The sequence below is a fragment of the Buteo buteo genome, chromosome 10 (genome assembly GCF_964188355.1).
Source record: "Buteo buteo chromosome 10, bButBut1.hap1.1, whole genome shotgun sequence".
In the NCBI taxonomy this organism is placed as follows: Eukaryota; Metazoa; Chordata; class Aves; order Accipitriformes; family Accipitridae; genus Buteo; species Buteo buteo.
Window position 1 is genome coordinate 28,735,795 of NC_134180.1, and position 16,572 is coordinate 28,752,366.

The 16,572-nt window shown below is 38.5% G+C and overlaps 1 protein-coding gene across 10 annotated transcripts in view; it reads left to right on the forward strand.

Annotated features, from left to right (window-relative positions):
* TTLL7 (tubulin tyrosine ligase like 7) overlaps positions 1 to 16,572 on the forward strand; it is an 87,724-nt gene that overhangs the window by 26,062 nt on the left and 45,090 nt on the right. For 9 of the 10 annotated variants that reach the window (XR_012652073.1, XM_075039131.1, XM_075039130.1 and 6 more), the window contains 4 exons: positions 2,480 to 2,638; positions 5,343 to 5,559; positions 8,097 to 8,261; positions 9,071 to 9,229. Coding sequence is in view for 9 of the 10 variants with exons in the window: in XM_075039131.1 (XP_074895232.1) it covers positions 2,480 to 2,638; positions 5,343 to 5,559; positions 8,097 to 8,261; positions 9,071 to 9,229 (700 nt within the window). In the remaining variant the exon portion in view is untranslated. The remainder of the gene's footprint in view (positions 1 to 2,479; positions 2,639 to 5,342; positions 5,560 to 8,096; positions 8,262 to 9,070; positions 9,230 to 16,572) is intronic. The other variant, XM_075039132.1, reaches the window with a different exon arrangement.

Below are 16,572 nucleotides of genomic sequence, written 5' to 3' on the forward strand. Positions count from 1 at the left end.
CAATGAAGCTGCAGAAGTACTGAACCTCATGCAGTCCTTCAAGACTACTATAGCTGTTGTGGTTTCTGCAGAGTGTTTGTTGGGTAGTTGGCTAAACAATTTGGTGACAGTGTATCTATTATACCAGTAAGGCTTGGCTACAGTCCTAGCCTTACAAATGTGGTTGGCAGCTCTGTTTTTTCCATTAGTATTTGAGCCACTTAAAGGAAAAGTGTCTTATGCTGCATCAGGAGTATTATGTAGGCTCATAGTAGAAATGAAAAAATTAAATGATGTTGTAAGTCTCTTCTACGTTTAAGTTGTCCTGACACTATTAGTTTTTATTACAAAAGGAGAAGTATGCCTAAATCTGTAATTAATTAAAAAGTATTAAAATTCATCCTAGTGCCATTTCTAAAAAAAATCAAAGTTGGGGAACTTCCTATGTCAGTTAATTTCTTTTTAAACATCCAGTCAGTTTCTGTTGGCCTGTGGATATTTGTATTTTAGATGTGCTAACCCTATGTTACAGAGTAGTTTTGAGTTACCCAAACTAATTTCATATGAGGTTATGTATGAAGTTTCAGGTATTCTTAGTACCTGAAACAAGCTAGCTGCACCAGTATTTACTCAGCAAAGACTAAATTTATTCTGCTGGGAGCTATGGTATACCAGTCTGCATAGTACCACCAAGTCCACATTGCTCCTATAACTTGGCTGTTAACCAGTATTAAAGCTACTTTATTTAAAGCTAACCCGTGTGTATCTTGCCCATACTGCCAGTCTGGTGTGTGTATGTGCTTCCTATCTGCCAGGTGCAGAGCTTTGGGTGATAGAAATGAATTCTCTATCTTTTTTCCTCTTCTATTTGTCTTTTCTGCACAGACAACAGAACTATAAAATATGCATACTGCCTCAGCTGCCATGGCTATTAAAGCAGGGAGATCAGGACCTTGCTGTATCTTTTGAACCCGATTCAGTTTCAGAGATTGTTGCCTATGATGTCTTAACCTTATTTTTGGTTTAGTTCATCCCCCCCCCCCCCCGCCCCCCCTTGTCTTGCTTTGCATTTCTTTGCTTTCTTTTGACTAAATAAGGTTCTCAGGTAATCTTAATTGCAGTATGCTGGTACCATACACAAATCCAAGCTTGGGTGTTTTGCCCTATATTGGAGGTACATGAACAGTTGCTTGGGCTGCATCAAAGTATATTTACTACAATTCTATACTTTTGAAATTCCTTCAAAAGACTAAAAAGAAACAAAAACCTCTTCTTAAATTGCTTCCATTTTAATTTCCAATCCAGTCCTTGTTATTAATATTTTTTGCACCCATGAAGAAACTCCAAATATACCAGGTCCTTTTTCTTTGTGTGTGTTGATCCTCGTACATCCTCAGACACATACCAATGTGAAAATTAAAATACTTGCCAAATATTCCAACCCCTCCCAAGAAGGGGGGGGGAAAAAAAAAAAAAAAAGAAAAAAGAGGAATACAGGAGTCTATTAGGTAGGTGTTGTGCTTTAACCCCAGCCACCAACTAAGCACCATGCAGCTGCTCACTCACTCCCCCCCACGCAGTGGGATGGGAAAAGAATCAGAAGGAAAAAGGTAAAACTCATGGGTTGAGATAGGAACAGTTTTAATAGAACAGAAAGGAAGAAACTAATAATGATGATAATAACAATAATAAAATGACAATAATAATTAAAGGATTGGAATATACAAAACAAGTGATGCACGATGCAATTGCTCACCACTTGCTGACTGATGCTCAATTAGTTCCCCCACAGTGATCCCCCCCAGGCCAACTCCCCCCAGTTTATATACTGGGGATGACATCACATGGTATGGAATACCCATTTGGCCAGTTTGGGTCCACTGTCCTGGCTGTGTCCTCTCCCAACTTCTTGTGCCCCTCCAGCCTTCTTGCTGGCTGGGCGTGAGAAGCTGAAAAATCCTTGACTTAGTCTAAACATGACTTAGCAACAATTGAAAACATCAGTGTGTTATCAAGATTCTTCTCATACTGAATCTAAAACATAACACTATACCAGCTACTGGAAAAAAAATTAACTCTATCCCAGCTGAAACAAGGACAGTAGGGAAAGATCTATAATCACATGGTCTATTGTAAGTTTACTATTTCTAAGAATATGAACAGTATTAAATAGTCTGAGTAACTGAACTAAAACTGTAACAGGAGTGAGAAGGATACCAGGAAATGAGATGGATGCCAGTAATGTAATAAGCAAATATGATTCAATACTAAGCAAAAATGCACAAGATAGTCTGATTTTGTTGTTCTTAAAGTATGCATATAAATGTATTATAGAGCTGTAACTATTCTTAAACAACTGCAGAAGTTTACTTTCATATTACAGCATTTTGCTAAAAAAGTTTCCTTCTCAAATTATTGTAAATGCTTTTTAATCCTGAGGTTTGAAACTTCAAAGTAGTTAAAAGATTTTAACTAACTTTTTTTTAACACTTTTTTGCAGAATGATCAAGAGTCAACCTCAGGAGTATAGTTTTATTCCTCGAACATGGATCTTCCCTGCAGAATACACACAGTTTCAGAACTACGTAAAAGAACTGAAGAAGAAGCGTAGACAGAAAACTTTCATAGTCAAACCAGCTAACGGTGCAATGGGACATGGGTAAGTTGTGTGTTCACTTCAGTCTTCTTACTCATTAAAGGTGCACTCCAATGCTATTTACAACATTAACAGAAGCTGTGTGTTAGTAAGAAGATTGTATTTCAAGTTGTATGATGTATGAAAGTTCATGTATTGGATGAAGGCTTAACAAGCAGAAACAGCTAGAATACAAAGCTAAATTGAAATGGTATTTTAATGTTGTTCTGAATGTGACACAATTAGAGAATGCATTTTCTGATGAAGCTCAATTCTTAAGATCAGGATTATTTTTATTGTGAATTTATCTAAAAAATATTTATTAATCTGTTGTGCTTAGAATTACAGGGTGAGATTGTATTGGCTTAGACAAGTGTGCTCTTTGCTGGGTGAAAAACTGGCTGGCTGGACAAGCCCAGAGGGTTGTGGTGAATGGAGTTAAATCCAGTTGGCGGCGGGTCACAAGTGGTGTTCCCCAGGGCTCAGTATTGGGGCCAGTTCTGTGTAATATCTTTATCAATGATCTGGATGAGGGGATCGAGTGCATCCTCAGCAAGTTCGCAGATGACACCAAGTTGGGAGGGAGGGTTGATCTGCTTGAGGGTAGGGAGGCTCTACAGAGGGATCTGGACAGGTTGGATCAATGGGCCGAGGCCAACCGTATGAAGTTCAACAAGGCCAAGTGCCGGGTCCTGCACTTGGGTCACAGCAACCCCATGCAGCACTGCGGGCTTGGGGCAGAGTGGCTGGAAAGCTGCCCGGCAGAGAAAGACCTGGGGGTGCTGGTTGACAGCTGGCTGGATATGAGCCAGCAGTGTGCCCAGGTGGGCAAGGTGGCCAATGGCCTCCTGGCCTATATCAGAAATAGCGTGGCCAGCAGGAGCAGGGAGGTGGTTGTTCCCCTGTACTCGGCACTGGTGAGGCTGCACCTCGAGTACTGTATTCAGTTTTGGGCCCTTCACTACAGGAAAGACATTGAGTTGCTGGAGCGTGTCCAGAGAAGGGCAGCCAAGTTGGTGAGGGGTCTGGAGCACAAGTCCTGTGAGGAGCGGCTGAGGGAACTGGGGCTGTTTAGTCTGGAGAAGAGGAGGCTGAGGGGAGACCTTATCGCCCTCTACAACTACCTGAAAGGAGGTTGTAGTGAGGTGGGTGCTGGTCTCTTCTGTCAGGTGGCTGGAGATAGGATGAGAGGAAATGGCCTCAAGTTGCGGCAGGGGAGGTTTAGGTTGGATATTATGAAAAATTTCTTTACTGAAAGGGTTGTCAGTTATTGGAACAGGCTGCCCGGGGAAATGGTTTAGTCGCCATTCCTGGAGGTATTCAAAAAGCACGTAGACAAGGCACTTCAGGACATGGTCTAGTGGGCATGGCTGATGGTTGGACTTGATGATCTTGAAGGTCTTTTCCAACCTAAATGTTTCTGTGATTCTGTGATTGGGCATAAATGACAGGGTTTCAGTGGCTGGGGGCTGCAGGGGTGTCATGTGGGAGAAGGTCGGGACCTTCCACAGCTCTGAGACCAGCCCAACCACCCCATTGCATGCTAAAACAGCAGCCAGTCAGAGAAGTACAAACATATTTAAGAGCGGCAGCCATGAGGTGTAGGAGAAACAGAGGAGATGCTGTTGGGGATGTGGCTGGAGGTGCACTCTTAGGAGGTGACACCCATGCTGGAGGAGGGACACCCCTGAAGAGAATGCAACCTTCAGTTGAGTTGAAACGGTTTTGCATGTGACAGGGCTTCACAGTAAAAAAGAGTGAGATAAATATTGCAATTCCATTCTTAACTCTGTTCTTGGTTTTAGATATTTCAATTTTAGCTGTTATTGCTTTCAATATCAGTTTGGATTATACAGAATGGTAAAGCTCTTATTTATTGAAAATATATCAGAATTACTGTAAATGTAAAGCCCCCAAACTTTTCCATTTCCTTATTTTTCAGTTCTCTTGATAAAGGCAAGATAAGCTGAAGGGAAAGGTAGCGGTATAATTCAGAGAAATGCCTGGAAGGTACTTAAATATATTAGGAGTATTTGGCACCAGAACACTGAAATGTATCATTAATAGAGGATAAGATTAAGGCAATAAAGATATGGGAATTTGGGGTTAATAATTATACACTGAAAAATATTAGCCATTACAATTATTTGAAATTCTATGTAGTTAGGGACTGCCAGTTTATAGTCCGTGTATAAACTGTTTTTTCATTCTGATGTGGGGAAACTGGAATACAGAAATACTGAGCTTAATCTTTGCCATCCTTAATGGTACTGATTAGTGTCCTGCTTTGCTACCATCATCACTAAGTCAGGTTAGCACTGAAAGTTCTTTGCAACCTGTACCTCGGGCAGAAGTTGTGGCAAAGACTAGAAGCCTATTTTTAGAGCTGCATGGGGAATAATCACAGAAGCTGGAGATTAGTTGCTCTGCCAAACAATTTCTAAGTGTAGAAAGAACCCATTATTACAAATTGTTGAATCAAAAGAAGCAGAATGTTATTTTGAAATGGCTCATTGCCTTTTTTCATCCAGTGAAGCACCATAAAGGACAGGAAACCAAAAGTCACGTAAGCAAATGGAACTTTTTCTCTACCCTACAAATCAGATATGGAAGTCTCTTTCTCCAGGTAGACTTTAGCCTGACTACCTGGCTGGGTGACCATGAAAATCTATTTCAAAGAGTAATGTCAAAATTCCATGTTTTTTAAAATAACTTTTGTTTTTACCAGGATCTCTTTAATAAGAAATGGAGAAAAGTTACAAGCTCAGGATCACTTGATTGTTCAGGAATATCTTGACAAACCATTTCTTATGGAAGGCTACAAGTTTGATTTACGTGTGTATATTCTTGTAACGTCCTGTGATCCATTAAAAGTATTTTTATATCATGATGGACTGGTGAGAATGGGTACAGAGAAGTATCATCCCCCCAGTGACTCAAATTTGGTAAGTTGGAGTTCCTTCCAATTTTGCATGTAGATTTCCACTTGTGTAGTGTTTGGAGGAGGTAAAATAAAATAAGTTGTGACATGAGAATTCATTTGGTATTCATCTGGTTGAACTTTTGCATTGTCATTGAAGAGAAAAAATTAAAATGAAAAATATTTAACTCATGCTTTTCTATCAAAATCACAAGTATAGCTATATTATTGCTTGTGTATAAAAATTTTATATAACTTTGCCTGTATGTATGCTAAAGAGTTTAAATATTTTGTAATAGAAGAAAAATATGTCAATTATTAACATTCAACCCAGAAAAAATGAAGCAAAGAAAATCAATTCAAGAACAGTTACATTGCTTTTTTATTTATCTGAGACTCAGTTTGGGGTGGGCAAGGGGTAAGGTTTACCTCATGCTGGATCATTATTTAACAACCCTGAAGTTCAGAGCTTCTGCTGAGGATCCTGCAATGTTTCAGCCATTTTGTTGGGAACCTATGCAGAAAACAAGAGAAACAGCGATACAAAAGACCAGTGCATGAGAATGGTTACTGTAGTCCCTGAACATGAGGGAATCTGCCGCTGGTGCTGTTTGTCAGTGACCACTTCAGCAGGGAAGGAGTATGTACTTGACAACTTTAGGATGATACAGCAGGGCTGTCTATAGCAGAGAACCAAGAAATGGTAAGGGACATGCTAAAGTTTTTGGACACATTAATTCTCCTGTTCACTGTATAGCATCTTCCTCTGTTGAGAGATGCAACCCCTGTCTTCTGGCACAGACCAAAATGCAGATGTCTGTTAAGAAAGAATTAGATTTGAAGTATTGGGAGGCATCAGTAGAGTTGCGTTTCTTATACCTCACTCTACTCTGTTGCTATTCTATCTTTCCTTTTCCGCACTGTATACTTTTGGAGCTGCTTCAGTGTAATTCTGCAATAGACAACACATGGAGATCCTTTTTTGCTACTTGTCACTTAAAATTGCGACTCTTTTAGTGCACCTTTGAAGAATGCAGGTATAATTTGGAGCCCAGCACAAATGGTGTATTTTGAAGAGTTCCAAAACTGTATTTGGAATAGTTTGCTGTTAATTTTTTTTTATTGTTACTAATCTCACCATTAGCAGCACTGAAACATGCTCTGAGCATTTAAACAGAACAGGCAGTTGTTTCTGTGTTCTCACAACTGTTCAGGTTGTAGTTTGTCTATTGTATGAAATAACCTGGCTTATCACTAATTACATTGTTCTTTGGATAACATTGTTCTACAGTGACATCGTTCCAGATAACTTCAGACTAAAGATTAGTTCAGATGTTTAACAAAACACTTTCATTTTTTTTCAGTCTGAAAAATAATTACTTTTGTCTGAAATAATTTCATGGAAAGATGACAGTTATAATGACTCAAAGCCAATAGGTTTCACAATGATTCTCAACGCAGTAATTGGAAGCCATGGGAGAAATTCATTATTTGTAGTGCTAATACAATATATTGTTAATTAGCCTGCAATTAAATTGATTGGTTTTGTTAATTTCATTAAGTTTTTTTTTATACATAAGTAAGTGCAGTGAGATAAATGACAGCAGAAGGCTTGTGTTATCTATTGGCTGTCTTATCAAAAAGGAATTGGAGCAGAAGGCTTATGGTTAGCTTAGAATATCAACTACACTCAAGTAAGGAATCAAACATGACAGAGAACTGTCACTGTGATGAGGACAGTCATCATGGTAGCGTAAGTGGAAAGCTGAATTAATATCTGTACTGGGAGATAAAGTAAACATATAAATCATGACTTATAAATTGGCCTTGGAAAGGTAATTTTTTTTTATTTTATTTTATTTTTTAAATGCAACTGATAACATGAATCCATTGCTGGTGAAGTTTTGCTCCATAAAGGAACTATAGCATTCATTTATGTAATATGTATCTTCAAATTTACCTCCATCTGATGTATGGCTACCAGCCAGTCAAAAATGAGCAGTTTTGGCAGATATCAACATGGCAGATGAGTTTATATGTAAAAGATATTTTAAAGTATCACTATCATGAGAACATTTCTCAGAAATAAACCACAGTGAAAACTGAAATGTGGGATTGTCTATGAAACAGATGCCAGAGTGTTTTTTAGCACTTTTAAAGTAGCACTTCAAAATACCATCTTTATTGTTTGCTACTTGTGCAATGTAATCATTCTGTAAGTTATGATAATTGTTCTTCACTTTTGTAGGTAGTTGATTACATACAGACCTGTAAAAATGGCAGATATATTGTATTGCCGAACCAGATGCTGAGCAGTGGATCAGTTGACTCCAACTGGCTTAAATATGAGCACAGGTTTTGTTATAAGAAGGCTAGAACATTCAGTAGGTGAAGTCTCCAATAATCAGAAACACTAAATCTGCACATAGTGTATTTGCAAATATGAACTGTTTGACTATGTTATTACTGATTTAACATATTTTTTTATTTTAATTATTTTGAATTGACCATTCTAATGTTGTATTTAAGGTTTTTTTTAATGTCTTTTCTCCTTCTTTTTAGAGTCAATTGTATATGCATCTGACTAACTACTCTGTCAATAAACATAATGAACACTTTGAACGGGATGAAACAGAAGACAAAGGAAGCAAACGCTCCATAAAATGGTTTACTGAGTTTCTAGAAACAAATAATCTTGATGTCTCCAAATTCTGGAGTGATATTTCCGTAAGATAAAACTAATATGCTTTTCTTTATTTTGTATATTAGAAAATTAATTGCTTCTGCCATATGCTTCACTGGAATCCAGAATGATTTTTGAAACTTTATTAATCCAAATTCTCAGCAATGCATGCCACAAAGGACATACTGTAAATGATGATTATGTTTTTTAAAAGACTAAATTCACAGTCTGATTGTAAATTTAATGTTAAACTTTTTCTGAGGGACAAAAGCCCTTTCAAACAGTTATTCACATAAGTAATACAATACAAAGGAACCATCCCATTTAAATTCTTGAAGACTTTTCTAGAGTATAAAGTGAATTTTATGTGTGAATATTTACAAAATTGTAGGCAACGTTGCATATATCTGTGGACTCAAACCTGTGCCATTGAAGTCAGTGGTTATGTTACAAGTGTCTTTAGGTGAGGAACAGACCTAAGATTGTTAGATCTTAGGCACCATCTGTACGTATGATTCTGAGAATATTTATTAAAAATTATATTGCAAAATGAAATGGGTGAAGATTGGCTATACTATACTTTGTTCCCAATATGCTTTTAATATTTATTACATATCTAAAAGTACATGTGTACTATGGAAAGTATAACAATATACTCTAAAGCTATATAAAAAAAAATTATATCTGTTACTGCATAGGAATAGTTTATTTATTATAGACCACTTATTTGGTATTTTAGATCTTTTTTTTTTAGTAGATACTTTAATGAAATTTGAAAGATTAGAAACACATAAGTTCAATATATACTGGTGTCTTCTCTCCTGATGAACTTTTCTGAAAAAAATCCCTACAGGAGTTAGTAGTGAAGACTCTTATAGTTGCAGAGCCACATGTTCTTCATGCTTATCGCATGTGCAGGCCAGGGCAAGCACCAGGAAGTGACAGTGTCTGCTTTGAAGTCCTGGGATTTGATATTCTGCTGGACAGAAAACTAAAACCATGGCTCCTAGAGGTAAACCTCTTTAAACAAATGTAAAGTAAATTTTTAAGAGTAAAGTTAACTAAGCCTCAGCTGAATCCATATCTGTGTAAGAAAACTTCCAAAGAAAATCTGTGCATTGCAGGGGATACTATTGTTGAGTACATAGATGGTGCTTTTTCTGCAGCATCCATATGGAAATGCTGCCTTGCAGTGATATTTGGAGACTCAGGTAAAGGTAGTTGTTTTCCTGGAGGAATGTTGCATTTCAGATGTTTTTGGAAGTTTTAATGAGAAATGTGATGTTAATCCAGTTGTAATTCTAGCTAAAGGACCTTGTTTATAGCAATTGGGTGCTACTTAGATTTATTTAATGAGTATGACTCTGTAATATAGCTCTGGCAACTTTTGTGAATGTATGGTCTTAATTTTCTTTTTTTGGGGTTATGTGTTCTTTTCTTCTCCTGTGGCTTTTAAAACCACCCACATAAACAGAGGAAGCTTACTCAGTATACATGAAATGCTGTCAAACAATTGGCATATCCTCTGATATGTTAGTGGTACAGTTAAGCTTAAGTGGTACTCGCACACATTTTCAACCAGGAATACTTGAGGTTTGTCTATTCTGTCTCTTTGATTATGCTATTAATAACATATAGATGAAGTTCACTTGTCTTTTTTCAGATTGTCTTATATCATTATGTTAACTGGTTGGGAGGCTGTACAGCTGGAGGAAAAAAGCAAAATTTATTAAAAAATCTGTCTATTGACAATAAATCATGAATATGATTTGGCTACTGATGAGCAAAATGTACACAATTAATTTACTGAATTATTACCTTGTTCTCAGGCCATTAATGCTGTTAACAGTTGTTTTGTCATACTTATTTCTCTCAGGAGTTCAGTATAATTTTAATCAGAAAAATAAAATTCCTTCACTGTTGCCATGCACACCTAAGCATATTTGGTGGCTTTGATGTCATGTGCTCCTTTTGGCTAGCACATGAACTTAGTCTGCACTACATTGACATCTTCTGTTTTTGTCGAGGAAAGCCTACTATCTCTTTCATTTAGCTCTACACTTCCAGATTATCATCTATAGGTTGCCTATAGCTTGCATGTAAGTGTATGTAGTTGTTTAATTACAGACTGAAGTTGGTCTGTGTATGCATTTCATCCAGCCTTATAGCAAATGGTAACAGACCTCTTCTATGAGAGATGGTGAGTCAACTTGTTTAGTGAATCCATTTTAAAGGACACCCCTCTATCTCCTTGGATGTTTACATGCAGTATGGAGATTTTAGGGGATTTGATTCGCCATTTATGATAATGGGTATCAGAGGAGAATCATACTATCCCATACTCCTTGTTTATGAGGGAGGGATCTCATAAAGTAGTAAATGCTGCTCTGGTATTTTGGGTTGCTGGAGAATACTTGAGGTCTTGGAGTTGTGTACCTGGTAATTATTTTTTTAAATATAGAAGTCTAATTATTTCCTTTTCTGCTTTTGGTGATAGAGGTATCCTTCAACTTATTTTGCCAGACTTTGAACTAAACTAACAGAAATTTCAAACTTTGAAATTTAGTAATTGAGTTTTTATACTCATCCACTAATTTTTACTGTGCTTGTTCATGTTTTTTTGCAGCACTCTCAGAACAAACACACAGTATGTATATGTATGCACACTGTACATATACTGTATGTATTGTAGTAAAGGTCAAATACACACTGTATATATATATACACACACTATACATAATATATATACAGTGTGTATGTGTATATATGTATCTCTTTTTTTTTTTTTTTTTTTTTTCTAAACCAGTTTTGGCTTCTTCCCCAGCTTTCTGCTCTTACCTCTTTCCACCATATCCCTCTTGCCAAAACCCCATTAGGGGAGTGAATCATTCTTTCTAACAGTGGTAACAAGTATCAGTCACAAGGTCCTGGATGTTCCCAGTGTTATGGGAAAATTGCCAAAATAGGATTAGGATGGTAAGTCTAGTTTCATGTTTCCATACCTCATGTAGCTATTCTGTTATAAAGATAGCTTAATGAACTGTTATAAGAAATAAATTGTGCAATATTATATTGACTCTGCTTTCCTGAGATGACTTTTGTTTATGTTGCCTTGATGTGATGTAGCTCTCCTGCTCCTTGATGCTACTGAACTTCCGGAACCTTCTACCGAAGTGAGGGCTGTGGGAAATGCATGATTGCCATCTTGTGGTACCAAATGCTTCTGGCAAGCATCTGTGCAGTCCCAGCAGCCTCAATCCTTTCCAAGTAGCAACAACTACCTGGATTTCCCTTCGGTTCCCAGAAAATCCAGTTTTACTCTCTTTGACCAAAATTTCCAAGCTAGGTTATTTTACGTAAATAGGAAAATCATACAGTTGAAGTTCTTGGATGGACTCCAGACTTGTTCAACCTCATTGTATCCAGTTGGGATCACAAAGTGGTGATACTGGAGAAAAAGGTCACATTTTAATAACTACCTCAAGTGCAGGATACCCAACTTCCCTTGTGATTTATGTGGGTGAAAGAAACTCACCTTATGTACAGATCCACAAATTTATTATTTAGTGTAACTGAACTAGCAAAAACTATTCAAAACTTTATCAGCCCAGTTAAAATGACTGGACATCTTAGGACAAAGTATCCAATTATTGCTAATTCCTATTAATAAAGTAGTTAAAGCTCACATACACAAGTTTTTTGGTATCTGCTCCTTTCTCTTGTGTTACACTTGTCCAGCCTGTGCCCCTGGAGATCCAAAGGCCAACAAGTGGCAGGAGAGGTCTACTCCAAAAAAAGATGGGTAGGTGGTCATAGCAAGTTGTCAGTGTCTTGTGTTCTTCACCAGGAAGAACACACTGTTGATGGTGAAGATTTCTTCCTCTTTGCTCTTAGCTTCACTTAGGGTTATTTTTATTCATTTGCTGCCACTGCCCATTTACTGGCTGTTCATTCACTGGCCAGAGATTTTGCATTGTCTCCAAGTTTTACCATAAGTCATTTGTTTTACATTTCCTGGATTCTGCTCTGTGTTCTCTTTGTTATCCCTAGACTCAGTGTTATCTAATTCACAAGGTTGCATTCCTATAGTGAACACTACTTGGCTACTGTGATAGGTGTATATCTCAGAGTATCTGGATTTTCAAGGCCTTCACTATCATAATTTGTTTGTACTTTTGGGACCCCTCACACAATCCTGTACTTGTCAACAATCTTCAAGATGTGCATTCCTGATAAAATTACTAATGTTACATTAACACAACCTAGTTGTGTGTATGTCCCAGTTCTTGGGTCATTAAACTCTAAACACCACTAAGCTGACAGATGCATACACAATGCTTTGTTAACCAGTTATTATGAATACCTATTGTGACAGTATCACTGGTACATTACCAAGATTACTACACTACTGTCTTACAGATTAGTCAGCAACCATATTTCTTGTCTGGAAACAAGGGATAGCCATGTGAAAAATAAGGGACAGTACTTTCTTGCAAGGGATATTTTAAGGGAAAAGCAATTTTCTTAACATAATGTTTTTGCCCAAGACTTCTCAAGATTGTTACCCATGATCACATTTGACAGAACGAGACACTGTTCCAGTCAGTATTTAGCCCATTACGTGAGTAGAATTATATGCAGATTCAAACAGCTGAATATATGGCAGTGATCTGTTTGGTACCTGTGAGGCCACATCTGGAATATTCTGTCCGGTTTTATCCCTCAGACTAAGGGAGAAACATTGACAAACTGGAATGAGTTCAGCAGAGGTGCTAAGGTACTCAGAGGGCTGGAGCACATGCTATATGAAGAAAAGCTGGGGGAACTGGGTTTGCTTTGCATGGAAAGGGAGGGCTTTGTGAGCAATCACCAACTGTATGAAATTTAACAAGAGCAAGTGTTGCATTCTCCACTTGGCACAGGGTAATTCTGGTTATACATACAAATTGGGGGACGAGAAGCTGGAGAGCAGCCCCATGGAAAGAGATCAGGGGGTTTGGGTTGATGGCAAGTTGAAATAAGTCAACTGTGTGCCCTGGCAGCAAAAGGGCCAACTGTGTCCTGGGATGCATCAAGCACAGCATAGCTAGCTGGTCAAGGGAGGTGATTGTCCTACTCTACACTGTACTGGTGCAGCCCCACCTTGAGTACTGTGTGCAGTTTTGGGTGCCTCAGTATAAGAAGGACATCAGACTACTCGAGTGTGTCCAGAGGAGGGCGACCAAGATGGTGAAAGGCCTTGAGCACAAAACTGACAAGGAGCAGCTGAGGTCACTTAGCTTGTTCGGCTTGGAGAAGAGAAGGCTGAGGGGTGAGCTCATCGCAGTCTGTTACTTCCTCTGGGCAGGCTGGGGGCAGCGGAGGGGGAGGTGCTGATCTTCTCTCTCTGGTGACCAGCAATAGGACATGAGGAAATGGAATGAAGCTGCATCAGGGGAAGTTCAGATTGGACATTAGGAAAAGGCTCTTCACTGAGAGAGTGGTCGGTCACTGGAACAGGCTCCCCAGGGAAGTGGTCACAGCACCAAGCCTGTCAGAGTTCGAGGAGCATCTGGATGACGCTCTTCATCATATGGTTTAGTTTTACGTAGTCCTGCAAGGAGAAAGGAGTTGGACTTGGTATTCTGTGATTCTGTGATCTAACTGCAGACCTGAAGTGGGCTTTGAGAGAAGACAGACAGGTGCTCCTCAGGGATGCATGGTGAAATGGCTGGGGAAAATTCAGGAAGAGTGCATAGGGGCATGATGTGGAAAGGTTGTTTGAATGAAGAAAAAGAGAATAAGAGAGACAAATACCTAGAAAAACTTTCTGCATGATCTTTTGGGACTTCTGCTGTTGTTTTGAAATAGTGAAATATGTCCCTTGCTGATGCTCTGATAAATGCACATAGATGACTATGCAAAGCAAATGTGCTGCAAGTTACTTGTTAAGGGGAAAAAACTTAAACTTTTTTTTCATACAAAGAACTTAAGGTGACATTCTTATCTGAAAAGTAAGTGGACTAGCATTGTGGGCACCCAAATTTGTTATGCCTTCGTGGTTTCCACACAGGTATAACCCATGTAGGTTTTACAGTGAGGCTGGGCATTGTTCCTTTATAATTTAGAACCATAAAAATCCCACAAAACAACAAACTGACAGCTGCATATTGTGTCAGCTTTCCACAGAGCACGTAAATTATATTGAAACAGTTGATGGAGAACATTCTGTGTTATTTTGTCAGGTACAGGCAGTCCCCTGTCATACTCAGATTGCTCTTAACAGTCACAAAAGTTAAGAGCATTTAAAAGCATTCTGTTTGAAGGAAGTGTTCACCACTTTATGTGATCAAGCAACAGCTCTTGGACTGCCATTTCAAGAATACGTCTATTATATAAATACCTACTGAGCAGACCATGATGTTTTCTCTGCTCTGAACAGAACAGAAACTCAAACTATTCCATTTTCTGGCATGTTTCAAAATACATAAAAATGTTGTAAATCAAATTTCAGCTTATTTAAAATACATAGAGAACCTGAGAATTCAAGTTGTTTCTTACTGAAACAGCAATCTCTCATGTCAGGGTGAGCAGCCTGCACTGTTACTCAGTTGAGAAGAAGGGCTCACTTCTCACTTCAGTGTCTCCCTTAAGTTATATGAAGTCCAAATAAGATAGTTTGAAAAGTAATATTACAATAGTTACATTATTGTGTGAAGTAGAACTGTTAACTACTTATTTCTGGATCTAATGTTAATAACTTTAACAAAGGAATTCTGAGCTTTGTACATGTAAATTTTAAGCTTGGGAAGTTCCCATTCTTCTACTCTCAAGAGTCTGTAGAAACATAATGAAACCTGAAAATGCATCTCTGTAAAAGCATCGTATTTTTCAAATATTAATTGATTTAACTAACATTTCCTTAAAAACTCTTTTGCAGCTTATTGTAAGTTTGAAAAGGAACAATTTCTTTTCTTTGTATGTGTGCAACAGAGAGCACCTGTTTTACTTGTACTCTTCAGTAAAAACTGTACCTGTTTCATAAAGCACTTCTACAACAGTCAGTGGGGTAGTGTTAACAAAGGAGCTGCACATAGGCATTAGCAGTAAGTTTGGTGAGAACAGAGTGCTATTAACACTGCCCTCCCATGGTCTTCGGCAAGGTCAGCATTTCAATTATGTGATGAGTTTATATATACATATATGTAAAAGAAAAGCTGTAAAAACTCAATTGCCCCTTAACCCAAGCGACTAGCAGTATTTAGAACCTTTCCACTTACCATTAGGAAGAGCAACTGATGAGACTACTCATCTAACTCTTTGGTTCAATCCTTTCCTTCTTTTTCATTTTATTTATTTATAACAAAGACTTCCTTTCAGTGATTCTTGTGCCCACGCAGCCTCTCCCTCTGTTGCCTTGGAGAGCTGTTTTTGGGCCTCTTTCTCCTGCCGTCTGCTGGCTTTTTCCTCTCTCTGATACTTGTCCATGAGTTCTTTTTTCTCTCAAAGAGTAATAGTGAATCCACTAAGCACACATGACTTCAAGTGGCTCAGTATTTGCCTTCAGTGTAACTCCTACTCTTCACATTTTTCCAGTGAATAAAGAGTTACAAAGAGTGCAGTTTGATTTAACATATAATATGGTGTTACTGTGGGCAGTTGCCCAAAGAGCTGGTCTAGCAACCTGCCTCTATCTGGTGGTCATGTCTGTTGGATGAGATGTTCCTGGTTGCTGTTTGGATGAACATCTAATTTATCATTCCAGGCAAACCATACTTCTACACTCAATCAGCCTGCAGAACTTCCTCACGCAGGGACTGCACAACGCTTGGTCTGGTTTGGGGAAGGGGGAAGTGACATGAAGGCAGGACTAGGAGAGGGGCAGCACCAGACCTTTGTGGCAGCCTGCAGTTGCACCAGACTAGGTACAATGTGAAACTGCACCTGTATGAGGCAGTTCGGTGGTGCTTAAAGTGATCAGTGTACCAGCTGCGAGATCTCTGCCTTCCTCTTCTCCTTTGTTGAAGGCAGGCTCCCTGTCCCCTTCCCTGTACTGACACTGGTACTTGTAGGGTTCCTTCCTGAGATGATCAAGGACGAATGAAAAATAATTTTTGGTGAGGTTGATCTTTGTGTGGATCATTGGGATCAGCTTCCTAATTCTCTGTGAACCCCTGTGCCTAGACAATGAAGTAGGCAGAGTATGACAGCTTGGATTTGTATTAAACTGCCATGGAAAACCAGCCTTCTGCTTAAGCTAAGAAAAAGGTGGTTAGCACTCTCACAATTTGTGAAGTTTAGAAATGAGTGATTATAATGAACTTCATGATTATCTGTAATCAAAGATCTGCTCAATGGTAGCCACTAACAGCATTC